Source organism: Colletotrichum aenigma, assembly GCF_013390185.1.
Source record: "Colletotrichum aenigma strain Cg56 chromosome Unknown KSG_Cg56_contig04, whole genome shotgun sequence".
Lineage (NCBI taxonomy): Eukaryota > Fungi > Ascomycota > Sordariomycetes > Glomerellales > Glomerellaceae > Colletotrichum > Colletotrichum aenigma.
In genome coordinates, this window is record NW_023500910.1 from 2,829,776 (window position 1) to 2,853,006 (window position 23,231).

Below are 23,231 nucleotides of genomic sequence, written 5' to 3' on the forward strand. Positions count from 1 at the left end.
GTTTCTTAAGAGAAATCCCCTTGTGACTGGTTCTAGATTCGGAGCCCTTTGCTCCTCAATACGTTCACACCCGCACTGGCCGTAAAACCAACCCACTGCCCTACGGAGCCAAGTATACCACCAACCTCATGGACCTCTTTGAGTCTTCGTCGAAGGAAGTCTCTGGTGTCCCTGAAGCCAGCGGATTTGTCATTGGTCATGAAAAGCTCGGCGGAGGCATAAATCATCGACACGCTCGCGCGCTTGCTGTACCAAGAGGGGTCAACGGAAGTGTCCCCGGAGAGAAACCAGATCTCGTCAACTAGCTTAGCCAGCTCTTTAAACGAGGCAGGAGCATGGGTTGGCTGTGCCATGATGGCCAAAGCCTGCAGCCGCATCAGCGAGCACAAACATAAAGGTGCGGGACAGGGCCGCCCACTTCTTGCCAATGTCCTACGATGACTTCGTTTCCCAGAAGCCGTTCCCATGTTATCATTTCCACCTTTTCGTCGATGCTGGCCTCTGGGACCTGGCCGAAGATTTCCTTACTCTTGGCGGCTAGGCTCTCTCGCCTCGTCACCAAGTGGTAACGTATGAGGCTGAAGGGGCCGTCGAGCAAAACGCTGGTGCTAATGTCGAGATACCCGGCATCCTTCGCGCCGAGAGCTAGAGCTTTGTGGGAGAAACCGTGCTCCAGGACATGTTCGTAGGCGGCGGAGAGAATTGTCTTTTCTTGGGTGTTGAAAGAGGCAGTCTGGTCTGGGTGGTCGTACGAATGGTAAGCTCGTTTTGTCTGTAGTCTTGTTTGAAATGCTATTTGGCAATGGCGAAATGGGCGAAAGGCCCATCTGGCAGTCGGTCGGCGTGAAAGGAGCATTTCTGTAAAGGAGATCGTGCGTTTAGTCGGGTAAGGTCTTCTTCGTGCCAACTCGTCGCAGACTCGTTCCCAATCCAGCAGTCGTAGATCAGGTGATCCTTTTTTTCCCCTTTTTTTTTTCCTTTTTCGCCTTCTTCCCCGAAGCCCCTCTGAGGCACCGACAGTGTACCTAGCGTGCTAGTCGCCTAGTAGTTGGTCTGGGCTAAGTACGGTACCTAGGTTGAGCTCTTTTATGGAAGAGGTTGGGTACGGAACAGCGCGGTTATGCCTAAAGGAACCTTACCTCAGGTACCTTGCCTACCTTAGGTAAGGTCCCCTAGTAGCTTAGGTTGGTGTCTGCGGTAGGTAATTGAATACCTTAGGCTTGAACGTAGATACCTAAGATCGCCCCTCAAATACTCGCCTTAGGAGCTCGCTCTGTTTCGGCCATGTTGTTACACAGCGTTGAAATCCTACCTTGTCACCTCGTGTATCACAGTCAAGAAGCTACGATTGGGCTTCATCCAGCATGGTGTGCTACGCAGACCGTTGCTCCCCAGGCTCCGACAACTGCTTACTCTGTGAAGCAGCGACACATTCCGATCCCCCGACCTTGCGCTGCGTGGCCCGCGCCATGCGCCAGTTGCAGCCACGGCAAGCAGACTGAGATAGATCACCACAGTCACGGTCGTCCGTCCTACAGCGGGCTTACTGATGCAGCACACAGCAGATCAGCCCGGCAATAGACAGGGAGGTCTATACAGTGCACTGGACATTCGATGCAATGCTGGGCCTCTGCAACGCAGGACTCACTAGCTTGGCAGCACACTGACAAGTAACTTACTCGAACACTTCCCTGGAGGTATGTATTACGCGGTGCTTTGATCGTCCCCGAATCATCATATGATTAGTCACTGAAAAGCGTGGTTTTGGATGGGGCTTGCGAACGTTAGTACTGCAGTCCAGCCTTGAGCCATGTAATGCCGTATCCATGTACTTCTGTTCGCACTGCACAACGACCAAGACGGCATCAATTCGGCACGAGAAATGTCGACCTATCCCTTTAGATGCTGAAACTGGCTCAAAATGACCCGCAAAAGTGACATCAGCTACTCGTAGGGGGGGTTAACATAAAGCAGCATTTTGTCTAAAATCTACTATAAATTAACTATAACCTAACTAATAAAAAAAAGAGATCCTAATATAGATTAATATAGTAATTTTTTTTAAGTTTTTTAGAAACTACTAATCTATATTAAATTTTAAATTAACTACTAAAGTTAGAAACTAATATTTTAATACTAAAATATAATTAATATACTAGCTACTTTCTAACGTATTTATTATAATTCTAACTAACTAGATGTAGTAGATTCTAGCTAGCGCGCTTTTAGTTAATTATAGATTTTTTAATATAGCTAGGTTTTAGCTACTTTAGTTTTCTAAGTTTAATATACTAAAGTAGTATTTACGATATATTTAAAATCCCCTCTTATAATAATAATAATAATTATTGTTAACATATAATATTCTTTTATCATAATAATAATATATAATAATAATAATTATAATAATAATAATTTATAATAATAATAATTTATAATAATAATAATTTATAATAATAATAATTCATAATAATAATAACTTATAATAATAATAATAACACTTAACTTATTTTAATATTTTATATAAAATAAACTGATAAAATTTGAAATATTAAACCTTATATTAAGTTTATAGTTATAATATAGCCCCCCTATAAAAAGACTATAGTAAAATTCACTCTATACATAAATATAATTCTAAAAACACTATATAGGTATTTTAATTTATACCCTCTACTAATTAAGGAAAATAGTATAGAAACTTTATATATTCTTACTAATAAGTAAACCTTCTAAATATTACTATATAAAATTAAATACGCACTCTAACTAAATAAACTAATAGAATAGTAATAGCGCTAGCTATATAATATAAAGCTAATAGTAGCACTACTATATATAATAGAGCTAATTATATTAAAGCTAAATAGGTTATTAAGGCTTTTATAGCTTAGTAACGCTACTATATAAAAGATAATTTCTTAACTAAAAAGGTTATTAGAAGAGGTTCTCATAGCTTGTTGCATGCCTATAGCTATGCAGACATATTAAGTGAAGTGCCTAAAGGTAGAGGTATAGTTAGTATTATAAAGAAGTCTGCATTACTAAGGTATATATAGTTGTCTGTCTAAATACTATATAGCCTTATAGAGCCTAATTAATCTCTGCAGATTGCGCTTTTAAGCGCCTATTATAGCCAGAAATATAAATACTTTACTACTATATATAAAACTTTATATCTTTCTTTCGTTTTCCTCACTTTTAAACCTATATTAATAACTTATTTTATAACTTATAATAAATCCTTTATAATATTTATACTATATAAAGAATATAAAAACACTAACTTTATACTAAATATAATGGTCTTTAAAGAGTTAGCTAAAGCTATTACTATATAATATAATATTTATATATTAAATAAAGCTTTTTGCTTTAATAAGTATTTTAACTCTAATTAAAAGCGTTTTATTATAGTAATATTAAATAAAACTTTTGAAAATATTTCTAAAAAGAACTTTCTCTATATTATAATTAAAGTAATAAATAGTTTTAATAGTTTTAAAATAGAGGCTATATATATATCTAACTATCTTAAAGAGTACCCTTTTTTATATAAACCCCCTATAATACAAAAGTAGACATAGCTTAAGCCTAAATATAAGCTTAATAAGGGTTAATAAGTAAACTTTATATTAAATAGAGGGAATATTACTAATAATAGTATAGCTACTATTAAGCTTATTAGCTTAATATACCACTTTATTTATAGATAATATAAAGTATATTAAAAGCGTTAGCTAGCCTAATTAAATGAAAAGATAATAATAATAATAACTTACTTCTAAAGAAGCTATTATAGTAGATAGCAAAGTAGTAATAAGAATAGTATTAGTAATATAGGTGATAATAAAAAAGAGGATATGTTAATAATTTAGTAGTTAGTAATTAAGTAATTATAAACTATATTATTACTAAAGTGAAGTTAAAAATTATAAAGTTACTTATAATTATATAACTAAAAGCTTTGTATGTTATTAAGAGGCGTAAAGTTAAGAAGTCTATCGCTCTAAATAAATAAAAATTATAATAAACAGCTAGAGGCTATAAAACCTTATATAAAAATACTCTATTTATTATAACTTATAACTATAATATTAATTATATAATATATATAGCTGTATAAATACTTTATATAATTAGTAATCTAATAAGTTTTATTTTAACTTATTTGCTTTCTTTTTTCTTATTAAAAGATATAACTTATTAACTATAATAATCAGAATTATCATAATATACTACTTTCTTTATTATTATCTATATAATTAAATACTTATAAATACTTAAGATTATTACTTTTTATTATAATATAAAGTTATTTATAACTTTATACTATTTAAGCATAAATATTATACCTCTAAATATACTTATACTTATAGCTTTTAGCTGTTCACTATAATTTTTATCTATTTAGAGCGACAGACCTCTTAACTTTATACCTTCTAATAATATATACAGCTTTTAGTTATATAATCCTCTCTTAACCTTAACTACACTTATATATATATATATATTAATAACCTCACAATCTTTAACTTTACTTTAGTAATAACATAGTTTATAATTACTTAATTACTTAATTACTAACTACTAAATTATTAATCTATCCTCTCTTTTATATATTATCTACGCTACTATTAAACACTATCCTTATTACTACTTTACTATTTACTATTAAGTTATCACTATTATTATAGTTTTCTTATTTAATTAGGCTAGCCAATACTTTTATAGTAGCTATACTATTATTAGTAATACTCTCTCTATTTAGTATAAAGTATACTTATTAATAAGTTTTATTAAGCTTAAGCCTAAACTACCTGTATTTTAATATTATAGAGGGCTTATATAAAGAAAGGCTACTCTTTAGGATAGTTAGAAATATATATAGCTTCTATATAGAGGCGCTTGGAACTATTATTTATTGCTTTAATTATAGCGTAGAGAAGGTTTTTTTTAGAAGTATTTATAAGGGTTTTAGCTATAGCTACTTTAATAATATACTATTAATTAGTAAAAAAGTACTTATTAAATTTAAAGGTTTTATTTGTTATATAGATATTATTCTATATAATAATACTTTTAACTATTTATTTACAGAAAGGTATATTTTATAGGGGATTAGTATTCTTATGTATCTTTTATAGTATAGATATTATAAAATATTTATTATAAGTTAATAAGAAAGAAGAAGAGGAAGAGGGATAAATATAAAACTTTATATATAGTAATAAAGTTTTTATACTTCTAATTATAAAAACCTTTTTTAATAATCTTTTTAGTTAAAAAGTTATCTTTTATATAGTAGTATTATAACCTCTTTAGTTAAAGAGTTATCTTTTATATAGTAGTATTATAACCTCTTTAGTTAAAAAGTTATCTCTCTTATAATAGCATTTACTTTATTAAAAAGTTTAGTGAAGCTATTACTATAAAAGCCTTAGTAACCTATTTAGCCTTAATATAATTAGCCTTACTATATACAGCGCTATTACTACTAGCTTTATAATATATAGCTAGCATTATTACTATTCTATTAGTCTATTTAGTTAGAGTATATACTTAATTTTATATAAAGGTTTATTTACTAGTAGGAATATATAGGGCTTCTATACTATTTTCTTTAATTAGTGGAGGGTATAAGTTAAAATACCTATATAGTGTTTTTAGAATTATACCTGTATATAGAGTGAATTTTGCTATAGTTTTTTTATAGGGGGGCTATATTATAATTTAAACTTAATACTTATATTTATGCTAATATATACTACTTTAGTAGTTTAGTAAAGCTATAAAATATAAGAGATATAAAGCTTATTACTACTTAATTAGTTATATTAATAAATATTATTATTTTTGACTAAGTTATTAGGTTTATATAGTAATAACATATAAGTAATTAGGGTTGTAATATTTATAACATTAGATATAGAAATAATATTAGGGAAAGAAAATTTTATAAAAGCTTAATAAAAGTTTATAGAATATAAAAGCTATTATAATATAATATAACAGGGAGAAGAAAAAATTAATTTTAAACTAAAACAAAGTATTACTTTATAAATAGATAAACAGTATTATTAAATAGTTATAGAGGTAGCTATAACTTTAACTAATGAATTAATAATAATAGTTACTATTTAACGTTCTAAATAGTTTTATAGTATATCTATTTTAAAAAAGAGATAAATAGAATAAAAAATAAAGTTATTATAAAGCTATTATTTAGAAAAAGTTTACTAAATAAAGAATAAAATATCTAAAAATAAAAAGTGTAAAACTTATAAAAAATAATGTTTTATTTTAAAGAATAGAAAAAACCTCTCTAAAAAGATTTAAGATATTAAATAATATAGCTTCTAAAGTAAAATCTTAATATTTAGAATAATAATAAATAAAAAAGCTTTTACTGAATATATAATAAATAGCTACTATATGGATAATAAAATTAGTTTATAATAATAATTATAACTATAAAAGCTTATTATAGATAGTAGAAGTTCTTATTTTACTATTAGTTTTATTCTAGAATAGAGATTATCATGATTAGAAAAAGAATAATTATAAAGGTTTAACTATTTAAACTAAAAAAGTTTAAAGATAGTTTAGTTAAACTAAGCTAAAAGAAAAATGAGAATTTTATAAAAATAGAGTATAGAACCCTCTATAATAAAGATTTAGTAAATATTTACTAAAAAGTTAGAAAAAAAGATTTTAGAGAAAGTAAATAAAAATAGTAAAATAATATTATACCTACTTTTTGGGTATTTCTTCTATTAGTTTAACTTAACTATAGCTTATAGCCTTTAAATACTTTTATAGCTAACTACTTTAGTATAGCTACTTAATATAGCTATTATAATAGCTAATAGCTTATAATTTTTGACTTTTTACTAAGTATATTAAAAGGTTATTACTAACTTAAAAATTTAATTTATTAACTTATAGTTTTTATAAAAGTTACTTTTATAAACTTATATTTACTATATAAAGCTATAAATTCTTCTTATTAGAAACCTTTTAGTAACTTTAAATATAACCTCTATAAGTAATTTATTAAAAAGTTCAAGCTTATTATTATTAGAGAATATTACTTTTTAATAGTTTAAAATTTAGAAAAACCTCCATATAACTATAGATAATATAAAAAGAATAAAAACATTAAACTTATATAAAACGTTATTTAAAAGCTATATTAAAAAAAGTTAGTAGTAATATACTTAAAAAGTAATACTATACTTATTTTAGCAAAATTAAATATAATATACTACTTTACTAAGAAAGTAACTACTAAGTAAAGTAATATAATAAAAAAGCTTTAATATTAATATAATTTATTAGATTTTTTAATAATAAATAGGGTATATTACCCCTATTAGTAATATACCTCATCCCTTATTAGTTATAAATTAAATTATATAATTAGTTAACTACCTTTATAGCTCAGTTTAAGCTATTTTCAGCATCTAAAGGGATAGTAACCATGCCTTAGCTGAGAATACGCAGACACTTCTTGTCGGTGCTTGAGCTTCTGCTCCGTATAGGCTTGTATCTTGCGTTCTTTAATGTCACGCCAGGCGAATGTCACAATATGGGACACGATCCCACGTGCATAGCTTACGGTAATGTGAGGTTCATAATGAGGTACTGCCCGAGGTAATGCTTGCTGTCTACATGTCGGTCTCACCAAGCTACGCGAAAGTCGCAAGACAAGCCATCGCAGACTCGGTAGAGGTCGGATTCTGTCCGCGGCCACAGAGGTGTGTGCCACCTTACTCCCTCCCCACCCCACTGACAGGACCATGGCCCTCAAGGTTCTCTCAATCACTACTGCATAGTATATTGTGGCCAAATAAGGCACTCAGGTGTTTGTGCTTTCTGTCATGTAGACCATATTCTATTCACTTACATGTATATACATGCCATGGCTCTAGCTTGACACACCTGGACAGTAGGCAAAAGCCCCAGTCCTAGTCCACAGGCCTTCAAGGTTGCGGGATCAGTCGCGCCAGGATGTGCAGGCAGAGGGTGTAGGTTGGACATATGGCTGTTATCTCTGTTTTTAGAAAAGTGATCTGTGACATGATACCACATACTTCACGCTATGGAGAGATGGAAATTTACTGCCCATTTCCATTCTTGGGAGGGAGAAAGACAAGAAAAGATAGTCCCCTCGCATATGCAAACCTGGCTGCGAACTTCAGAGCATCGTCTACCTACACACTCCGCATCCGCACGGCATGCATCTCACCGGCGGGCAGCAGTGCGCCAAGGTTGACGCCTCAGCAGTAACGGTATCTTACTCGTCGTCTGATGCAGCTCAAGCTCCACCCTTCTGCGGTGCTCTTTCACGCATGTCCTGTCCTGCATTCACTTGGACTCCGCCGCATCGGCCGCTGATTGGCCAATGAACACGCACTATTGACGCAGCCATCTGATGTGCTTTCTGGTGTCATTGCTCGTTCGCCGCGACTGGATGTCGGCGCCACTTCTGACTGGTAAATGCCGTGGGTGCTACGGAGGAGGTATTTTATACTGAGAGCTGGAGAACGCCAAGTTGGGTACTTACTGTGTACCTTACCTGGGTGAAAGCCGAGACCAAGTCTGAATTGAAAATTGCCCTGCAAGGCCACCATGGTGAGCTTTACTCTTGAGGTCGCCGCCGATTCAAGCCAAGGACCAACGCCGCCCCTCCATCCGGGCGGATTTCCAGGCGTTTCGAAGGTAAGGTAAGGCACCTTACTGTTTGCCTCAATGCTCAAAGTTGTTGAGAGGCTGCTGCCCTTTCAGCTTCCTCCGTCCGGCCGGCTCCTTTCTTAGTTTACCTGGTGCCGACAGTCGAGATATGGAGGTTGCATCCGTCAGAGTCCTTGAGCTTGAGCCCGGTAGACCGTAGTCGCGGCTCTGATAGTACCTCACTTCCGTCAACTTAAGTACCTTACTGGACTGGACCCGACCCCACCTAGCATTGGTTCCGTTCCGTTTCTCCGCCCCCGCTCGCACCAGTGCAGCAGGTCCGGTTGAGGTATTCGTACCTTCCTACCTTACCTACGGCACCATGGACCTCCCGTCCCGAGTTCCACCTCACCTTGCTCTTTGTCACGTCTATTGGATCGAAGGTGCCGTTTAGACCCAGACACACCTTCCACCTGCTCTGGAAATTCTCTCACCTGGCTCACCTTGCGTGCTTGCCTTGCCTTGTGGATACGTCGCCGTCGCGCCTACCTATCTCAGCTCCCTGTCTTGCCTTAACTTACCTAAGGTGGCTGGCTGCCTGGTTCGCCTGGCCCGGCCCTGACCCCAGCCTGCTTTCTTGCCGCCTGCGTCCGCGCCTGCATCTGCGCCTGCGTTTGTGTTCGTTCCTCCCGCTCCTGTTCTTTTTCCCTTCCGCCTTATCTGTCCATACACCACCGCAACGCGCACACACGCGTCACATTACTTTGTATCGCATCGCATCGCATCACAACAGCACGACAGCGAAGCACCATCCGCCGCGCCACCAGCACCAACCACATCAAGACGTCGTTGTACTGGTGTTCAGCGATCGCTCTATCTCTTTTCTCCCGTCCTTCTTCGTCAGGTCTACAGACGCGAGTCGTAGGGAGCCATGGGTAAGTCAATCTCTTTTTCTCATCCTTTTCCGTTCGCTGTTCCATCATTTCGTTTCCAGAGCGGGTGGCTCAATTGCATTGCCTTGCTACTCCCGTCCATCTGGTTGGCCTTGGGGCTGTCATACCTGGCTTGTCCTTGTCTGTTTCCTCGTCGTTCTCCCGCGCATCCTCTCGTCCTCCACAGTACACCGTTACCGCCCCGTCTCTCATCGCTTTTCCTCGCCTTGCCTAGCCTGCCATTGCCTTACTTTGGTTTGGGGTCGGATGCGGTTCATTGGCTTGCTTGCTTGCTTCCTTCCGCCCAGCTCACAAACATGGTTGGTTGTTGCCTCGCGCGAAGGAATTGAAATTGGCATTTTGACTTGATGTTGTGTCTTGAAGAGCAAGCAACCTGCTTGGTCTCCCAGCCTCACCACAAGCTGTGCCACTAGCTCTCGTTGCCCTCTTTCCTCAGTACCTGACCCCAAACCCTGCTTGACGCCGCGTTTCGCGCATCTCACAACGCCCAACAAGCTCAAGTCCAAACTTGAGCCAGAGCCAGGAGCCTGCTCACACGGCGGATGTGGCCACCAGCTCCTCCCTATCATCCATCTACATTGGAATTCCCTTTCACCAAGCATCCATCTATTTACGAATTCATCTATGTCATGCTGGCATTCATGCATGGACGAGCTACAAGCTAGAATCCTTACCTGCGTGTACTCGCACCTGAGCTTGTCACTTCCGCCCCAGAAACCCCCCAATCATTCTCTTTCAACTTGGCCCGTCATTCTCTCTGTCCGTCTGTCTCTGTCTCTATCCAACCCCTCCTGCTCCCTTGTCCTGTCCTTCCCTTCCCTCATCCCCCCTCCTCATCCCCCCTCCCCACCCTCCGTCGTGCCTCTGTGGCTGCTGTTGCTCCTCCACCACTCCAAAGAGGTACCGATGTACGTACATCCGTACCTGGCCTGCCGATTCCTTTCCCTCCCCCGCCTGCCCGTCCCTCCCTTTCCTTACGACTTCGTGAGCAAGGAACGTACCTCCCCGTACCTTACCGTACTGTCGTGCCTTTGGTAGCTGCATGTTCTTCTGCCCCTTCTCCACTGCACTCTCCTCGTTCTAGGCTGTACCCGTTCCCGTATCCAGACCCGTACCGTGCCTCTACGCCCCCCCCCTCGTCTTGCCATATGCCTGCCCACGTCCGCCCTCCCCAGCTATCCAAATATCGACCGCTGGTGCCCTTTCTCCGTCGTTCCTGCTTCTTTGCTCGTGTTCTCTTGCTTTCTTCTCGCAGGCACTCTTTTCTTAAAGCTCCCTGGTTTCGGCCTTCCGACTAACCCTACCTTTTCGTAGCTGACTCCGGCGACACTTATCGACCCGTAAGTATCTCTTCTAACGTTTGGCAACATCTTCGAGCCGGCCGACCTTTTGAGCCCCCCAGGCCCATTGTCTTTCTGCTGTCAACATACCTCCGAGCCTGCTCGAACTCGCGCCCATATTGCTCAGTTTCACTTGCCCAAAACCATCTGCTCATCTGCCTGCCTGCCCACCTGCTCTACCTCGCGCTTGGCTGTTTTACCCCTCGGCGCTTCTGCCAAAGCCTACCTCCGCTTCTGGTTTGCGGTTCTTTCCTACAGCATGATCCGATGCGTACAGAGACGACGAGATGGAGCTTTGAAGGTTGACTTTGGCTACGGCGGTGCAGGAGCTCTCGGTGCACCTTCCAACTCTACCTTCTCGTCTAAACCCACTCGCCCCATCCATTCCTTCGTTCTGAGCCGCCTCTGGCGCCTCCCTTCCCTCACCCTATCTCACTTTCCATATCCCGCCACGTTTCTGTTACCGAAGCATCTCCCCTCCCCAACGCGTTTTTTCCTTCATCCAGTTCTGCCTCTCCAAGCATCACGCTGCTATCGACACGCTGTACTAGATGGCGGCACATAGCGCTAACACTCGCCAGCGGGAGCGATCTCGATCCCCTCGACGCGGACGTTCACGCAGCCCCAATCGCGCCTCAAGACGCCGCTCATTTTCCCCGCGGAGTCGATCCCGCAGTAGAGACGAGTACCGTGGAAGAAGAGATCGTTCACCCATGACTGGCACCGGAGTCCCGTCTGGAGGATCTAGCACTGGGTACGGAGGGGCGCCTCAACATCGATCCTACGAGGAGCGCGCAGCTGCTAGAGAGCAAATGATGAGCAACATTAGGGAGACTTCGCAACAGGACCGACGCGTCTACGTCGGCAATCTTTCCTACGATGTCAAATGGCATCACCTCAAGGACTTCATGCGACAAGGTGAGCACCCTCCCCTCCCATGTGTTTCTGCACCAACAAGACACTGTGTTTCTTCAAAGATGTGACTGTGGTCTTGTGTTGCTCGTTGAACTGGACTAACTGCCTTTCCTAGCCGGAGAAGTTCTCTTCGCCGACGTGCTATTACTTCCAAACGGAATGTCGAAGGTGGGCGTCTACACGTAGTCTATGGCTGGTTTTCTTTTGTGGTCTCTTCCCTCTGGTTATTGATGGAATTGTTGGATTGACGGGTTGGGACGTGTGTCCACGGGTCTATGTAGGGATGCGGGTAAGCTCTTTCATCAATTATCTCTTGTGGGCTCGCGACGCTGACGAAACATGCAGAATTGTGGAATATGCGACGAGGGAGCAAGCCCAGAACGCTGTGGCAACGCTCAGTAACCAGAACCTCATGGGCAGACTTGTCTATGTTCGAGAAGTAAGTCATGACTGGTAGCACTGCTATTGACGAAGCGAAATCCGGGCTGACCCAAAAACTGCAGGATCGCGAGGCTGAGCCTCGCTTCATCGGCGCCACAGCTAACCGCGGCGGTTTTGGCGGAGGCGGTATGAACCCTGGCGGTTTCGGCGGCGGCGGAGGCGGTGGCGGTGGCGGTGGCGGCTACAACGCTGGTGGCAGCCGACAGATTTACGTGGCCAACGTTTGTTCCCATTCCAATCCAGCCTCGGAATGTCGCCATTTGTCAACTAACGAATATCACAGCTCCCCTACACTGTTGGCTGGCAAGACCTCAAGGATCTCTTCAGACAAGCTGGTGAGTTCGCGATTACAACGCAGCCTTGCTCCCATTACTCATGGTCATTAACTTACACTTTGAAAAAAGCTCGTAACGGAGTTGTCATTCGTGCCGATGTTCATCTTGGGCCTGATGGCCGTCCAAAGGGATCAGGGATAGTAGTATTCGAGAACCCTGACGATGCCCGTACTGCTATCCAGCAGTTCAATGGCTATGACTGGCAGGGTCGTCTTCTCGAAGTTCGTGAGGACAGGTTCGCCGGTGCGGGTGGCCCCATGGGTTTTGGCGGTCGTGGCGGTTTCGGCGGTATGCGCGGCGGTTTCGGTGGTGCTTACGGCCGCGGTGGATTCGGTGGTCGTGGCGGCTTCGGCGGTGGCGGCGGCGGCGGCGGCTATGGCCGTGGCGGCTTCTCAGGAGGAGGCGGTGGTGGTGGAGGGGGCTTCGATGCCGGCAACGCAACTTCCGTCCCTCCCAACCCATTTACCGACTTCGCTACTGCCGGAACCGATCGCGGCGAGACGATCTATGTCCGCAACGTGAGTTGACGAATCGTTGTGAATTCGTTGAAATGTCAGTGCTAATAGTTGACAGTTGCCTTGGTCCACCAGCAACGAGGATCTCGTAGAGCTATTCACTACTATTGGAAAGGTTGAACAGGCCGAGATCCAGTACGAGCCCAGCGGGCGCTCGCGTGGTACTGGCGTTGTGCGGTTTGACTCTGCAGACACTGCAGAAACCGCGATTGCCAAATTCCAGGGTTATCAGTACGGTGGCCGTCCTTTGGGCCTGAGCTTCGTCCGCTACCTCAATGCGGCTGGTGGCGGAGATAGCATGGAGACTGACGCGCATGCTGGGTTGACGCAAGACCAAATCATGTAACTTGCCGAATAAGTTTGACACAATTCCGTGTCTAGGTTCGCGATATCGGTCGATAGACCACCCAAAACGGCACATTTCTATACCACACTGCCGGCAAATTGTTCTTGTACCCACTCTCAATCGCAGTCTGCACATTCATTAAATTGTTTTTTACTTGCGCTGCGACGAAAAAAAAAATCATCATTCCGATCCATCAGGTTTTCCAGGCGGGCTGGGCTTTGGTGTGCATGGCTGGTCGAGCATTGAAGGTGTCGGTCGTATTCTACACGACATCTCATATAATGTGGTTCGTTAGCTAGGATGGGTCTTTCGGACTACGTGGATGTCAGTCCAGCTGCTTTGGTGTGCTGGCCCAACTTCGTCTTGATACTGACAACGGACGTTCGTGGAAGTCTCAGTTCGGGCAGAGGCCGAGTCTTTCCCACCAACAAGCAGATAGCCTGTTCAGGGCCCCTTACCTGCAATTTACTTCGAATAGCACATAAACTATGCATGTGACGATGGTTGTTGGAGATCACCAGGTAGAGGGCGATAATGTACAGCCGTTGATTGCATCAGATATTGCAACACAGGTAGAAGACCATAACGTCTCATGAGCAATCGTTGACTCTAGGTCAAACTCGTTCGTAGCAATCTGCTGCTCAAGTTGTCAGGGGCCGTAAGACGATACTCAATGCACAAGCTGAGTTGAAATGCGCTTGGTTCTTGGGAACCCTCTTGTTTGAAGATTACCTGCAGCAATAGATCTGGCACAACCCCAGCCTTCCGGGTCGTCGTCACACTGTGGATGTTTTCCTTCTAGATCATTCCTGTCGGTCAGTTTCCTGCAGTTTGCTACCCCGGAGACTACTTGACGCACCTCTAGTCATCACTCGGTGCGTCACATCCACAGGAACGCCGGCTGGCTGGTTGCATATTCGTTCCATCGGCACCTCCGATCAGCTTCACGGCCTTCTTGCAGCAAGGGAGTGTGCTAACCGCGATTCTCGTTTCGCCAGCCTGCCCACGACTCAATATCACATATAAGCCCGACATTGCCACAATACAAGAGGTTAAGCTTTTGCATGACATCCACAGCATTGGACCTATCAGTATTGCGTACCCAAAAACAAAGAGCAAATGTGCGAGCTTCATCTACACAGGTGCCCAACCTGTGGCGCGAGATGGGTGAGCCGCAAGAAACTAGCAAGTTGTGAAAGCAGCGACCCAACTTCCCGCTGTCCAGAGAGCTTGTGTATGTATGTAGGAAATCCAAAAAGGCCAGGGCGATGTGAGTGCGGAGCATGTACACGAGTCAGGGAGGCACTGGAAGCATTTGATGATGACGCTTATTTCTGCTCTGGATATGGTGCATTGCCCGGTGACTACAGCACTTGTTCATCAGGCAAATAGCGCTGTGGGACATGAAGACGCGAAGTTGGACTCGTAGGATCTGCCATCTGCTTTTCGCAAGAGTATGGCCTTCCGGTTCGCTCCCGACATCTGGCCGAACACGCGGGGGCTATCTGCGTCTGAATGTATATCTGCATGGTAGCAATCCCGGTATGAATACCCTTCAGTAAATGGTCTGTAGAACATACTCGCTTACATCCCATCGTCAGCTGGAGAATTGCAGCCAAAAAAGAAAAGAAAAACAAGGCCGTCAAAACAGTAAGAGGGATTCGGGTTCGCAGTCAGTCCTGTCCGGTCTGACCTTCCTCCATTTTCTTCCTGATCGTCTCCAGCTCGATTTTCACCCGATGGCTATGTTGCGCAGACAGTTCGTGGGGCTATTAGCCCGGGCTGTTGAAGGTTGCTCTAAAGTCGTAATTCGTTAGGATGCAGTAACTGTTGGCGCTCCTCCCTTCTTTCTTCGGGCCTTTGCCTTCTTCTTGCTTCTGTCCCTGGGCTTGAGAGCAGTCATCCCGCTCTTGCATAGGTCGGCATATCGAGCGTAGAAGGCGTCCAAGGCATCAACCTCCACAACAGTTGACAATTTGATCTTTGCATCTCGGTGCATTTTGGATTTGCCGTTGGAGGCGCGGACCAGCACGGGTAAGGGTTTCGTTGGGTTTAGGTCCGGAAACGGATCGGTATCTGTCGCAGCGGGAACATCTTGTCCGTAGGAGACTAAGAACGCCGATGTTAGTGCAATTGTACTCTCCTGTCCCGGGCTCATTTGCATACGTCGCTTCTGAACGAGGAAGATGGAGCCATGGCCTTTGCTCTTGCGCTGCTCGAAAAGGTCGGCTAGCTTGCCGAAGAACTAACTCGGTCAGCTCAGCCTGCGCGTGATGCGGGTGAAGACAAGTTATGAAAAAGAAGAAGAAGAACCAAAAAAAAAAAAAAAAAAAAGGGGGGGGGGGGGGGGGGGAACCGAGACACATACTTCGTCGTGGCTCAAATGACGAGCCATGATCCAGTCTGGGGGCTGCTTGTTGGATGTTGCGTTCTCATCAGCCTTGGGTCCGCAAGAAGAGAGACGTCGTTGAGCATATCAAATGCCCCGCCAAATTGATCTTGTCAAGGACCCCGTGCGCCCAGCCCTGGATTTGCGCCTTGACACCTGGAGCTAGGTGCTTTAAGGTTAGCGCTGTCCGCATCCCTGTCATTCCTTCGCTCGCCAGTCTCCACCGGGTCCGTGCTCCATAGAAAAGTTCCAGGCGACGCTTCATGAAGACTTTGAAAAGAAAGTCAAAATTGTCACATATCTTTTCGCTTTTCCTGCTGCCCTACCTTTGCACTCGATCTTGGCGTCCCTCGTCGTCTTACTTAAAGGACCCAATCTGGTGATTGGCCTCAATCCTGTAAACCCTCCCCGACAATGCCTCCCAAGCAGCTTTCTCTGCCGCCGAAGCTCCTCCAAGAGATTGGGGCTCCGGGCGAGCCCAGTGCCTCTCGATCTCGCGGGCGGTGGAAAAGCCAAGATCAGAACAGGAAGGACCGTCGCAAATTTGAAAGACAGTCCAAGAAGCAGCGCCAATCCCTATTTTTACAGGATTTGCATTCAACCAAACGCCACTATGCACGGGGGCCAGAGAATGAGGATAACGATGACGATGACGACGCTGGTGGTTTGAACGACACAGACCGTCGCGCCGACAGCCACCTACAGACGATAGAACCGCGCGCATCACCGCTGTCTGCCTCCAAGAAGCGCAAGAGGAGCTCTCCCGAGTATGCCGACGATGTCAAGGGCGAACAGCCCGCCATGAAACAACCTTCGCGTGCCGTTCGCGACCGGCTAGCCCAAGACAATGCTGAGATCGAGCAACTTGAACGAAAGTTAGGGCTTAGAAAGGGTCGGAAATCACTGCCCCAGGCCTTTAAAGATGACGGATTGGTGGACCTGCTTGGCGATTTAAGCAACGGCAGCGGCGAGGAGGAGGAAGCGGAGCAGACCAGTGAATACAAGCAATGGCTTGCGCAAAAGCGGAGGAACGCGAACCGATCTCGAAACGATGCGGCATATGTTGCAGAAAGCGGTGAAGATGACAGAGTCTTCGACCAAGGCGACGAGCCGTCGGAGGACGATGATTTGAGCGATTCAGCAGAGGAGAGTGACAAGGATATTAATGATGACGATGCGGAAGGCGTCAACGATGACGACTTGGGTGACCAGCAATCTTTTGTTGGTTTCGGTTCAGATTCGGAGGAGATGCCAACAGCTCCTAGACGGGTCAGGGAAAATCCATATTTGCCACCAGTGGCTGCTGGCACACAGTCCTCAAAGTACACACCGCCATCAATGCGAGCCAGAGTGGGAGGCGACACCAACCTCGAGGCCCAGATTCGCAGAAAGTTGCAGGGTCCCGTCAACAGAGTTGCAGAAGCAAATTTGGTATCGATTGTCGGTGAGATTGAGAAAGTCTACCGTGATTATCCGAGAGGTCATACGAACAGCATTTTGACGGAACTACTGATGGCTCAGATTTGCGACCCCACAAGCAAACCCGACACCCTTTTAGTTCTGTCCGCTGGTTTTGTCGCTGCTCTTTATAAGGTCATCGGCATTGACTTTGCGGCACACTTTCTGACGACATCGGTGGAGCGGTTTCAACAAGAGAGGAAGAAGGCGACGACCGCCGCTAGCCAGCAACAGGTTCCCACAAAAGAGACATCCAACTTGATTACAGTCCTCGCGGAGACGTACATTTTTCGCGTCATTGGCAGCAATCTTATGTTCGACGTTGTGCGGCTTCTACTGGGCGACCTCTCAGAGCTGAACGCTGAGCTCTTGCTGCGGGTCGTTCGCGTAGCTGGGCCCCAGTTGCGAAAAGATGACCCGTTGGCCCTCAAAGACATCGTCAGCCTGATGCGTCCTGCAGTCGCTAAGATTGGGGAGAGTAACGTCACGGTCCGGACGAAATTCATGATCGAGACTATCAGCGACCTCAAGAACAACAAACTGAAGGCCGGCACACAGGACTTGGTCATTCTCAACGACCATGTCACACGCATGAAAAAGGTTCTGGGTTCACTTGATACTCAGAAGCTGAAGGCCACGGAACCACTACGAATTGGCTTACGGGATATCGAAAATGCGGATAAGACCGGCAAATGGTGGCTTGTGGGGGCCAGCTGGGCTGGCGTAGGACCTTCAGAGGCGGACGTCCGGAATACTCGCGGTTTCACGAAGAATACGGACGACGGCCATGACTTTACTGACGAGGGTGACGACCTTGTGGTCGCCGATGCCGACGATCTCATAACCCTCGACTATGCACAGCTTGCGCGAGAACAAGGTATGAATACGGATGTTCGGCGTGCGATTTTCGTTGCCCTCGTTGCGGCAGCTGACTATCAGGACGCATACATGCGCATTCTGAAGCTCAAACTCAACAAGTACAATAAACGCGAGGTGCCGAATGTGCTCATCCAATGCTCTGGAGCGCAGCAGCACTATAACCCTTACTACACCCTTGTAGCTAAGAAGTTCTGTAGTGACTCGCGCATCAAGTACGCGTTCCAAGACACAATATGGACCCTTTTTCGACGGCTCGGCGAGCCGTTATTTGGGCAGGAACCAGAGGATGAGGATGAGGAGGCCACGGACGATCGCAGGCTTATCAACACAGCCAAGATGATGGGCAGCCTGGTTGCTGATGGTTCTGTGAGTCTCGGTGTTCTCAAAGCCCTGAATCTTGCCTACGTAAAGGACACGACAAGTCTTTTCGTCGAAGTGTTGCTCATCACCGTGCTTCAAGAGTGCAGTCGGGCCAAAGACAGGACTCTAGGGCAGGCTCTCGGGGTGGCGTTTAGCAGCGGGCTGGCGCCCGAGCTCGCTCGAAGCATTGCATACTTCTTGCGGGAAAAGGTGCGAGATACAGATCTTGTAGACGGCAAGAAAGACGCCAGGAGGGTGAAATTGGCTTGCAAGGCTGCCGAAGTGCTTTTACGAAGGCCTACAAACGATGATCACAGGTAGATAGAAGAACCAGGGAAGAAAAACAAGAAGAAAAGACGTCAAATCTCAAGCCTCAGAAGGCGGGCGAGTGGACGTGACTTCCGTATGAGCGTGTGCAACAATCGCAGATTGATACGGCAGCGTAGCATAGGTCGCGTGGTGGTGTATCCAGTCCCGCGATGTGTTCCCGAAAAAAAAAAGGCATTTGGAGCCGTTGCGGGTGTTGGATTAAGTGAACCCTGCTAGTAACGTCTAACGGCGGCAATGCTCTTCTAGTAACAAGAAAATTGCTGCAGATCAAAGATGTGGCCTGGACCTCCGTATAGCAAGCCCATGGGCTGGTGTCAGCATGTTCCAGGCTGTTGCTGACATTATTATGCTTCATGGTAATTCTCGTCCTTTAGCCGGGGAATCGGCGCCGTATCCGTGACAGACGCCGAAGTAGGTATGGGCGGAAGGGTAGCCGGGCGGGTTGCGGCTAAGATCGCCTGGACGCGGGAGATGACGGAGGCGTATGATACGGAATGGAGGAGAACGTTGGGAGCCGCGGCCTCTAGATTGCATAGTTTAGCAAGGAGATACCGGGGTTATACGCTTAACACGTATATATGCGACCTCCATCCCTGCAAACCCAACCGCTGGAGACTGGATGCAGGCTACTGGACGTGCCCGCCCCGGCAGACGTAAAATTCAGCACCCCCGTCCCATGATTGATGAGGAAAGCTCCAATTCGATCCGAAGCTTGCCCAACATTAGACTGCGCCGTCCCGTCAATTCAACTATCCCACTCATCCACACACCTTAGGGAACAAGTGTCGCAACAATTTCTTTCCTTCCCTCTCGCACCTCCCCCTCTCGTTCGTTTCCTTCTGAGCTCCTTTCAATTGATCGCCGATTCGCCATCCCGTCTCAGATACCGCCATGCTGTCCAGTCGATTGATACCCCGTACCGCGGCCAAGTCGGCATTCAGGAAACACACCTCGTGAGGCTCCCTCTCTTCTCCGACTTCGCCGTGTGCCTGCATCACCCACGTCACGGTTCATGACGCTCACACTGTCTTCCTCTAGTCTGCCCGCCGTTGTGCCCTCTCAGCTTTCAAGATGGAGTCGAGCCTACGCCTCTGCCTCTGGTGGGTGAAGAATCCTATGCCTGAATGATCTCCTGGAAAGGAACATATAACGTTGCGCCAAAGATGACATCAGCTGACGTCTTTGCGCCCACAGAAGAGAAGGATCTGGTCATCATTGGTGGCGGTGTTGCTGGCTATGTCGCTGCTATCAAGGCTGGCCAAGAGGGCATGAAGGTAACCCGCGTTGCGCGCTGCGCAGTCAAGATATCCGGTTAGCAGTGCGACTGACTGAGATTGTCTTTAGGTCGCCTGCATTGAGAAGCGCGGCACCCTCGGCGGAACCTGTCTTAACGTCGGCTGCATTCCCTCCAAAGCACTTCTCAACAACTCTCACCTCTACCATACCATCAAGCACGACACTAAAAACCGCGGAATCGACGTCGCCGACGTCAAGTTGAACTTGGAGCAGTTCATGAAGGCCAAGGACACTGCAGTTGGTGGCCTCACAAAGGGCGTCGAGTTCCTCTTCAAGAAAAACGGTGTTGAGTACATCAAGGGCTCTGGCTCTTTCGTCAACGAGAACGAGATCAAGGTCGACCTGAATGACGGCGGCGAGACGTCGGTTCGCGGAAAGAATATCCTGATTGCCACTGGAAGTGAGGCGACTCCCTTCCCCGGCTTGGAGATTGATGAGAAGCGTGTGGTCACCAGCACCGGCGCGCTTGCCCTGGAAAAGATACCCGAGTCTCTTGTCGTTATTGGAGGTGGCATTATTGGTTTGGAGATGGCTTCTGTGTGGTCCCGACTGGGAAGCAAGGTGACAGTTGTCGAGTTTCTCAACCAGATCGGTGGCCCCGGAATGGACGCCGAGATCTCAAAGAGCACTCAGAAGATCTTGAAGAAGCAGGGTATCAACTTCAAGACCAGCACCAAAGTCGTGGGCGGTGACAAGAGCGGCGACAATGTGAAATTGGAGGTTGACGCTGCCAAAGGTGGCAAGCCCGAGACCGTACGTACCACTTTTCGGGATGCGAATAGCGAGATGGTTCTAACGTTAGTTCTAGATCGACGCTGAAGTTGTCCTTGTCGCCATTGGCCGTAGGCCGTACACCGGAGGTCTTGGCCTCGAGAACATCGGCCTGGAGGTGGATGAGCGAGGACGCGTCATCATCGATTCCGAATACCGCACCAAGATCCCCCACATCCGCTGTGTGGGCGACGCAACCTTCGGGCCCATGCTTGCGCACAAGGCTGAGGAAGAGGCTGTTGCCGTGGTCGAGTACATCAAGAAAGGCTACGGTCACGTCAACTATGGTGTCATCCCTTCCGTCATGTACACGTATCCCGAGGTTGCCTGGGTCGGTCAGAGCGAGCAGGATCTGAAGTCCCAGAACATCCCTTACCGGGTCGGTTCCTTCCCATTCAGTGCCAACTCTCGCGCCAAGACCAACATGGACACTGAGGGCATGGTCAAGATGCTTGCCGACCCTGAAACCGACAGGCTCCTTGGAGTGCACATCGTTGGGCCTAATGCGGGCGAGATGATTGCGGAGGCTACGCTGGCTCTTGAGTATGGAGCGTCCAGTGAGGATATCGCACGTACCTGCCATGCCCATCCCACTCTTGCTGAGGCCTTCAAGGAGGCTGCTATGGCCACCTACTCAAAGCCTATCCACATGTAGACTAGGATGAGGGGTAAGTAGGCTGATTAGTAAATTTAGCAGACCACGGATGCTTGAAATAAGAGCATATAACAGATGTACTTTAAAAGATAGTAAGAACAGCAGATAGAGGTCTACTCACAAGTGGTTTTTATATTTAACTAAGTTTAAAATACTTTTAGAAAGATATTATATCTTTTTATTAAAAATATATATAGCATTTTTATAAAGTTTATATTTATAACATAGCCTCTTTAAAGAAAGACTATAAGAAAATTTACTTTATATATAGGTAGAATTCTAGAAATACTATATAAGTATTTTTACTTATACTTTTTATAAATAAGGAAAAGTAATAAGGAAACCTTATATATTCTTATTAATAAGTAAATATTTATTTAAAGTTAAATATATATTTTAGCTTAATATAAAGTGCCTTTTAGAAGAAAGGTTATATTTAACTACTTATATAACCTTTCATCTACTACCTTTAAACTTTATTCTAATTAAGCGAAAATAATTAGTTATAAAAAAACCTCTAAATATATTAGCTAAAACCTCTATAAAGTAGGAGAAAAAACTTTTAAATATACTAGCTAGAACTCCTATAAAGTAGGGGGGAAAAACCCTTTAAATCTATTAATTCCCTCTACTTTAAATAACTTATAACGTGGTTCATCAGTCAGCCAGCCGGACCAGTCAGCCGGACGTTTTTTTCTAAACACTCTTACGTCCAAATCACTTAAACCTTTGACGCGTAAAATCTTAACAACCATAATGCTAATCTACACCCAAGAAGACAAAGTCATTCTCGCGATTAAAACGATCCAATCGACACGCGCTGCAGGTAATAACTTAAGCATTTCGCGTGCTGCAAAGACCTATAATATCCTAAAGAGCACCTTAGCTGATAGAATGAATAACTGACTGCGATGCGAATAAGCTTAACCCTAACGATATAAACTCAATCTGATCGAAGAGAAAACACTTCTCTAATACGTTATTGAATGGGATTCCAGAGGATTTCCTTTCTGCCTCAGCAGTGTGGAAGATATGGCTAATCTCCTGCTGAGAGCGCGTAATAGCGAGCCTGTTAGCAAGCAATAGGCCAGGCGGTTTGTAGACTCACAGCCTGCTCTGAAAACTAAGTTTAATTATCTATACGATTATTAAAGGGCTCTTTAAGAAGATCCTCAGGTTATATTAAAGTGGTTTGCACTATTACGCAATATGATGGCTAAGTATGGCATCTAAGAGGGGGACCTATATAATTTTGATGAAACTGGCTTTATAATAGGTATGATCACTATGTTAATAGTGGTTATATATGCTGATTAACGCAGCAAAGTAAAGTCTGTCCAGCCTGGCAACTATAAATAGGCTATAATTATTAAATATATTAATTCAGGCAGGTAGTATATCCCTCTGTTTGTAATTGTTAAGGGTGTATATCACCTTACTGTTTAGACTATAGAATCAGGTTTTCTAGGCAACTAGGTGATTAAACCTACTGCTAATAGATAGACAGATAATTAGATAGGTCTTAACTAGATTAAACACTTTAATAAACACACTAAGAACTAAATAAAGGGT

At 44.1% G+C, this 23,231-nt stretch overlaps 5 protein-coding genes across 5 annotated transcripts; 3 read left to right on the plus strand and 2 right to left on the minus strand.

Moving 5' to 3' along the window:
- Nucleotides 1-32: 32 nt before the first annotated feature.
- On the minus strand, nt 33-856 carry CGCA056_v006649 (Ubiquinone biosynthesis protein coq9; the record flags this gene model as incomplete). Its single annotated transcript, XM_037321898.1, has 2 exons — nt 33-365; nt 437-856. The coding sequence occupies 2 exons, from the start codon at nt 854-856 to the stop codon at nt 33-35; spliced, it is 753 nt and encodes a 250-aa protein (XP_037179312.1).
- A 10,826-nt stretch (nt 857-11,682) lies between these two features.
- CGCA056_v006650 (putative RNA-binding protein) lies at nt 11,683-13,521 on the plus strand (the record flags this gene model as incomplete). The annotated part of the gene is made up of 7 exons (XM_037321899.1): nt 11,683-11,887; nt 12,000-12,066; nt 12,230-12,323; nt 12,388-12,546; nt 12,609-12,660; nt 12,730-13,178; nt 13,234-13,521. The coding sequence occupies 7 exons, from the start codon at nt 11,683-11,685 to the stop codon at nt 13,519-13,521; spliced, it is 1,314 nt and encodes a 437-aa protein (XP_037180253.1).
- A 1,813-nt stretch (nt 13,522-15,334) lies between these two features.
- On the minus strand, nt 15,335-15,916 carry srp14 (Signal recognition particle subunit srp14; the record flags this gene model as incomplete). Its single annotated transcript, XM_037321900.1, has 3 exons — nt 15,335-15,630; nt 15,688-15,766; nt 15,890-15,916. The coding sequence occupies 3 exons, from the start codon at nt 15,914-15,916 to the stop codon at nt 15,335-15,337; spliced, it is 402 nt and encodes a 133-aa protein (XP_037180254.1).
- Nucleotides 15,917-16,324: 408 nt separating this feature from the next.
- sgd1 (Suppressor of glycerol defect protein 1) lies at nt 16,325-18,928 on the plus strand (the record flags this gene model as incomplete). The annotated part of the gene is made up of 1 exon (XM_037321901.1): nt 16,325-18,928. One exon carries the CDS (start codon nt 16,325-16,327, stop codon nt 18,926-18,928), a length of 2,604 nt encoding a protein of 867 aa, XP_037180255.1.
- A 1,172-nt stretch (nt 18,929-20,100) lies between these two features.
- CGCA056_v006653 (Dihydrolipoyl dehydrogenase) lies at nt 20,101-21,659 on the plus strand (the record flags this gene model as incomplete). Its single annotated transcript, XM_037321902.1, has 3 exons — nt 20,101-20,211; nt 20,282-20,986; nt 21,042-21,659. 3 exons carry the CDS (start codon nt 20,101-20,103, stop codon nt 21,657-21,659), a joined length of 1,434 nt encoding a protein of 477 aa, XP_037180256.1.
- Nucleotides 21,660-23,231: the final 1,572 nt, after the last annotated feature.